Below are 7180 nucleotides of genomic sequence, written 5' to 3' on the forward strand. Positions count from 1 at the left end.
TCTTTTCTGAAAGCCCAAGTTAACATATCACAACAAGGGAAAACTATATATATTACTTTACTACTATTTAGAAGAGTGAGTTGTTACTCACTCTTCGTCGTCCGTTCCAACAACATTTCGTCGCCATCGTGGGCCCTTAAAAAAAAATTGGGCCCCATATTAAACAGCCCCCATAAAAAAATAAAATAAAATTGTGGACCTCATATTAACAAAATCAAGCAATATAAAAAAAAAGTGCTGACTTTGTATTAATAGCAAACACTAATATAATAAAGTTTTAGATACGAAACACAAACTACAATGTTATATTAATCGTGTTTTGAACATAGTATATGTATATATATATTATATGTATAAAAATAGTACAAACTAATAATGTCTAAAAAAAAAGTGCACCCCATAAAGGGTGGACCCCATACTAAACAACATCAAGAATATAAAAAAAAAAAGTGAAACCCACCATCTCTAAACTCACGGTAAAAAAAAGTGGACCCCATATTAACAAAATCAAGCCATATAAAAAAAAAGTGAACCCCATATTAAAAATAAAATAATGTAAAAAAAAAGTGCAGACTTTGTATTCGTAGTAAACACTAATATAATAAAGTTTTAGATATGGAGTACAAATCACAATGTTATATTAATCGTCTTTTGAACATAGTATATATATATATATATATATATATATATATATATATATATATATATATATATATATATATATATATATATATATATATATATATATATATATATGCATAAAAATAGTACAAATTAATAATGTCCAAAAAAAAAAAAGTGCACCCATATTAAAAAATCAAACAATATTCATGTAATTTCCAAAGTATCTCATTAAGTCAACAATGATGGATTCATTGCCACGTACGTATTCGTAGCAAACACTAATATAATAAATTTTTAAATACGGAGGACAAACTACAATGTTATATTAATTGTGTTTTGAACATAGCATCCCATATTGACAAAAATCAAGCAATATAAAAAAAAAAAAGTGAATCCCATATTAAAAAAATAAACAATGTCAAAAAAAAAAAAAGTGCAGACTTTGTATTTGTAGCAAACACTAATATAATAAAGTTTTAGATACGGAGCACAAACTATATTGTTATATTAATCGTGTTTTGAACATAGTATATACATACATACATACATATATATATATATATATATATATATATATATTATATATAAAAATAGTGCAAACTAATAATGTCCAAAAGGGTGGGCTCATACTAAACAACACTAAGCAATATAAAAAATAAAAAAAGAAACTATATAAAGCATGGGTTTAGACCCATGCTTCGTTGTCCGTTGTCCCTTAAAAAAAAGGTGGGCCCCATACTAAATAACACCGAACAATAAAAAAAAAAGAAAAAAAAAAGTGGAACTCACCATCTCCAAACTCATGGGAAAAAAAAGTGGACCCCATATTATCAAAATCAAGCAATATCAAAATAAAAATAAAAAATGAACCCCATATTAAAAAAAATATAATGTTAAAAAAAATGCTGACTTTGTATTCGTAGCAAACACTAATATAATAAAGTTTTAGATACGGAACACAAACTACAATATTATATTAATCGTGTTTTGAACATAGTATATGTTATATATATCATATGTATAAAAATAGTACAAACTAATAATGTCCAAAAAAAAAAAGTGCACCCCATAAAGGGTGGACCTCATACTAAACAACGTCAAGCAATATAAAAAAAATAAAATGGAACCTACCATCTCCAAACTCACGGTAAAAAAAAGTGGACCCCATATTAACAAAATCAAGCAATATATAAAAAAAAAAGTGAACCCCATATTAAAAAAAAATAATGTAAAAAAAAAAAGTGCAGACTTTGTATTCATAGTAAACACTAATATAATAAAGTTTTAGATACAGAGTACAAACTACCATGTTATATTAAAAAATCAAACAATATTCATGTAATTTCCAAAGTATCTCATTAAGTCAATAATGATGGAATCATTGCCACGTGCGTATCAATCCATTAGTGAGAGCAAATGAAATTGCTTTTCTTCAAAAGATTAAGTAGTCAAACCATACAATTTTCTTTCTTTTTTTATATTAGCCTGAGATCTAATCTTGATATTAAACTGTTGTATTTGCTATTCCGCCATGTCATTTATTTGTTATGTTTACTAAAATAAATATACTTAAAATATTTATATTTTAAAATAAGATAGAATTTAATTACTTTTTTATTTTTATTCTTACTCTAATAAATGTGAAAAGAGATTAATGTCGTAAAAAAAAATATATCAAATGGAGATCAAATAATGAATAAGGTAAATTAGTCAAATTATAATTCTAATCGGCGTTTTCTTAAAAAACCATACAAAAGACAACATGACAAGTAAAATGAGCTAAACCGAGAATATTTACCAAAAATTAAAAAATAGTATTTCTTCGTTTAAATAGAAAATCAATTTCTACTTTATTTCGTTTTAAACATGTAAAATTAATTTAATAATTTGAATTAGAATTATTCAAATCAAAATTTGATAAAACATAATAAGTATTTTACACCTTTAAATTAATCGAATGAAAATTGAAAGTATCAACTGATGCTTAAATATTGCTATTGTTTTATCTCAAAGAGAGGAAAATAGTTCCTTTTAAACAAGTCTTCTATTTTAAAAAATATTAATAAATTTGCCGATTTTGTATTCGTAGCAAACATTAATATAATAAAATTTTAGATACGGAGCACAAACTACAATGTTATATTAATCGTGTTTTGAACATAATATATATATATACATATTAAGGAGAAATATTTACGAAACGTGACGATAGTTTTCCTTATTTACAAAACCTAACGATATATTACGAAACATGACGAATTTTCATATATTTTTCGTTTTTTTTTCCAGAAAATATATTTTTTAAAAAAAATTATTTTAAAAAAATAATTTTTTTATATATATTTTTTAAAAATAATTTTATATTTTTTTAAATTTTTTATTTTATTTTTTGCCTCAAAGACTTAAAAAATTTACCTCAAATTTTTGTGTATGAAAGCTGTATGAAAAATGTATGAAATGTGTATGTATGAGCGAATTTTTTAATATAATTTTCATACAGAAAATTGTGAGCGAAAACTTTAAGCCTTGAATATTGTATGAAAGTTGTTACAATGTTGTTGTAGTTGTATTAATTTTTCAGAAACCTAATATGAACATTATATACACATTTCATACTATTCTCATGCATAAAATTTTGAGTGTAATGTTTAAGCCTTGATCGAGATATACACACTTCATACATTCTTCATACATAAAATTTGAGCGAACTTTTTAAACCTTGAATAAGATATACACATTTCATACACAAAAATTTGAGCGATTATTTTAAGTCTTGAATGTTGTGTCAAAATTGTATACAATATTGTTGTAGTTGTATTAATTTTACAGAAATCTAACATAAACTTTATACACAAAAACGTGAGCGAAATTTTAAGACTTGAGCGAGATACAAATTTCATACTGTTTTCATACACACAATTTTGAGCAGATTTTTAAAGCCTTGAATGAGATATACACATTTCATACATTTTTCATACACTAAATTTTGAGCGAACTTTTTAAGCCTTAAGCGAGATATACACATTTCATATAATTTTCATACATAATATTTTGAGTGAAAAAAAATTATATATTTTTTTTTTTTTAAATAAACATGTTTTATATAGGATTTGTAATGTTATGTTTTGTAAATATAAAACTATCGTCACGTTTCGTAAATATTTCTCCTTGAGATGTATATATACGTATTTGTGCCTATCAACAACCACGTATCGTGTTATATTAACCCTGTACCTCTCTTGGCCTGGTCCAAAATAAAGATAAAACTGTACTTGGAGAAAGAAATTTCAATTCAAAAACCATCAAATACTTCTAATTTAAAAAGTTCAACACTCAGCTATGCAGGGGTTTTCTGCTGCCAAGTTATTGGTGAAGGTGAGCTTTACTGATAGGTTTAAAGAACCTTATAAATGCCAGCTGGTACTAACATGAACTGCATTAGACTTGAACACTGTCAAACTACATATACAATACATAAAATATACTAGCAGGTATCTTATGATACCACAAAGCAACCTGCTATGAAACTGTATTTTGACCTATTTGCATCCAAAGTCATAGGGCACTAGTCCTTTCAGCTCAGGTCCATTGAGTCTGTTGTGTGCAAAACTGAAACAAGAGGAATGTCATTACTAGTACAAATTTTGAATCACGATTAGATAAGAAGAGATCTCATTTTACTGCAAGTAGTAGAACTTATAACATTACACAAAATTAAGAAAAAACAAATTGAATGAACCATTGAACTGCAGTATACAGTTAAAGGTCCCAACATGTGTAACTCAGGACAGCTCCTTTTTCTATTCCGTTTTCGGAATTCAAATTTTGATTTTGTGATTCCAGTTCTAGCACAAATATCACTGCTTTACCTATTAATATGATGTATCCTAGTCCGACAATGATAGATTTGATGAACTGGAACACTTAGGGTTGTCTATGTCATCCGAATTCAACAATCCACAAGTCGGTAAATAGAAATAGTTCCCGAGACCAATGAATAGTTTCTAAGACTCTTGCTAGTGTCGTATGAAAATATACATCGTATAGCAATTTAAGGCATATAGTAGATGTGGGATTTACAGGCTAGGCAGCCACATAAAGTATAATTGCACTTGCTCCAGCAAGCATATGAGGTTCACTAATCAGCAGCTATCAACCAAAGTCACCAACTACTAACTAATGACCCTTTTTTCTCAGCAACTACTCCCTCCATCCCAGATTAGTTGTGATGTTTTTAACTTTTCGAGAGTCAATTTGACTAATCTTCGAAGCTAAACTGGATTAGATCAACTCAATATTTTACAATTTTTTTTTAAAAAATTGGTAACTGAAATATTTTACAATTTAAAATTTAAATATTCAAAAACTATACGAAAAGTATTACATGATGCAACTTTTTTCATGTCAATTTGATGAAAAAATACATTTTAAAATGTTGGCCAATGTTCACATAGTTTGACTCTCGAGAAGCGAAACATGACAACTAATTTGGGACGGAGGGCAGTACTAACTAATGACTTGACAGAAGTTTATTTTTGCAATAGGTGGGATTAAGCTTAATAATGCAAAGTTGTGCATTCAAAACCTCTGCCTATGAACCTAAAAGCATATTTTTAGCATGATGCAACCGATCATTCAATAGAATGCTTCTCCCTGAGTAAAACAGCTAACATAATGAGGCTTAAAACAACTTTCACCAATAAGATGGGCTACTATGAACCAGTATCATATCAAGGGATAGATAGAGCATCAGAGACAATGTAATCGAATTTTCCAAGAAGGAAGAAAAAAGGACAAGAATGAATACCCTTCCATAGGGAAGCTTCCAAAGGGGCCATCAACGGGGATTGTTCCACAAAGATCATTATTAGAAACATCACTGCAAACACGAGATTAAAAGATTTATTCAAGCAGAAATCAACGCCATATCATTTGATCGTCTTTTTCTGTTTCTTGGTAAATATGAAAGCTACAGCCGGTATGAATTTGAAACAAAACTTACAATACTTTAAGGTTGGGGAGTTTCGTGAGTTCCCTTGGAATGGAACCAGTTAGTTTATTGTCATTTAACCGCCTGTAGTCATATAACATAAAAAAAATTCAATCTTCGCAACATCAATGCCAGCTCGAAATTGTCAAACTCATGAATCATTGAATGAGAATACTTACAAAAATCTAAGAGACTTTAATTTAGCAAAAGACTTGGGAATGTTGCCTTCAAATTTGTTGCCATATAGGTCCATGCTAATAAGGTTTTCCAAATTACCCAATTCCTTTGGGATTTTCCCTTCTATGTTATTACTATAAAGTTCCCTGCAATCCAGGAAAAAAAGTTTGCCCGTCACCTTAAAGACAGATAAGACTTGCAAGTTAAGAAGCACACAAAATATTGAACCGTTAGTTACAGAAACAACACTAATCATGTGACAATAATCTATACATATTCTTTTGTCTGAAAAACGCCCCTTTTCTATTACTTTTCAGTTACTTTTTCCACGGTTTCAGTACAGCCAACAGGAGATAGTAAGCTGAGACAAGAAAAAAAAAAAAAAACAAGAAAGAGGTAAGCAAACAAAGAAAAATTACAGGTATTGTAGATTCTTGAGTTCACCAAGCTCTGGTCCTAAAGTTCCAGAAATATTAGTATTGCCCAAATCCCTGCAAATTTCAAAGATTAAAAAAAATTCACGAGAATTGCCAATTGGAAACACAAATCAAAAGAAAAAGAAAAACCAAGAGCATCTTACAGGCGAATAACATGATTATTATCAGAGTCACAGGTAACATGGAACCAGGTACAAGGATTCACAAGTGTAGGATCCCAGCTCTGTAGAACATTTTTTGGGTCTGACAATCTGCTTCTCAAAGCATGCAAAGCATTCCCTGCAAAAAAAAAAAAAAAAAAGAAGGAATTTGAGTAAGAGGGTCCATTCCAAGATTCAACCTTTTTCTTTCTTTAATATACAAGTGTGTCCATTTCCAAGATTTTAACTCAAACCCCTAGAAAAACAAAGAGGGGTTCACATGGTAACACAAAGCTGAAAGCTTTAAACACTAAGAATGGCAAAAAAAGATACATGGGAAACTTAGATTAGCTTAAATTGAGTAAATTTACCTTCAGAATTTGTGGAGAAGGAAGGAGAGATAGAGAGAATAATGGTGAAAAAGAAGAGAAATGAGGAAGGAAAAGCCATTGAGAGAGAGAATGGGGAAAATGGAGAGTGAAAAGTCAAGAAATAGGCCAAAGAAGCAAGTACATGTATGTAGTATGGTAGTGATACAAGAGCCAATAAGAGTGTTTTTATATAAGAGATGTCAGGTCAAATTTGGAAGTTGTAACACTGTTGAGTGTTGGTACCTTGTACTGGGCAGGAGTCAATAAAGGGTGGAAAACAAGTGAGAACAGTGTGGTGTTCACACTATCACTGTGAGATTTTCGTGTGGACTTTGGGTGTCTCAAACTCTCCTCTTGGGCTCGTTTGGTAAGAGGATAAAGACAAATAATTTTAAAATTAAATTTGAGATGAATTTATTTTATATTTGATTGGGATATAAT

At 29.2% G+C, this 7180-nt stretch overlaps 1 protein-coding gene across 1 annotated transcript; it reads right to left on the reverse strand.

The window, feature by feature from the left end:
- Window positions 1-3909: 3909 nt before the first annotated feature.
- LOC132598956 (leucine-rich repeat protein 1-like) lies at window positions 3910-6900 on the reverse strand. Its single transcript, XM_060312125.1, has 7 exons — window positions 6740-6900; window positions 6372-6507; window positions 6211-6282; window positions 5794-5937; window positions 5627-5698; window positions 5432-5503; window positions 3910-4233 (listed from the first exon to the last, which is right to left on the reverse strand). Exons 1-7 carry the CDS (start codon window positions 6816-6818, stop codon window positions 4164-4166), a joined length of 645 nt encoding a protein of 214 aa, XP_060168108.1. The 5' UTR covers window positions 6819-6900; the 3' UTR covers window positions 3910-4163.
- Window positions 6901-7180: the final 280 nt, after the last annotated feature.

Source organism: Lycium barbarum, chromosome 6, assembly GCF_019175385.1.
Source record: "Lycium barbarum isolate Lr01 chromosome 6, ASM1917538v2, whole genome shotgun sequence".
Taxonomy (NCBI): Eukaryota; Viridiplantae; Streptophyta; class Magnoliopsida; order Solanales; family Solanaceae; genus Lycium; species Lycium barbarum.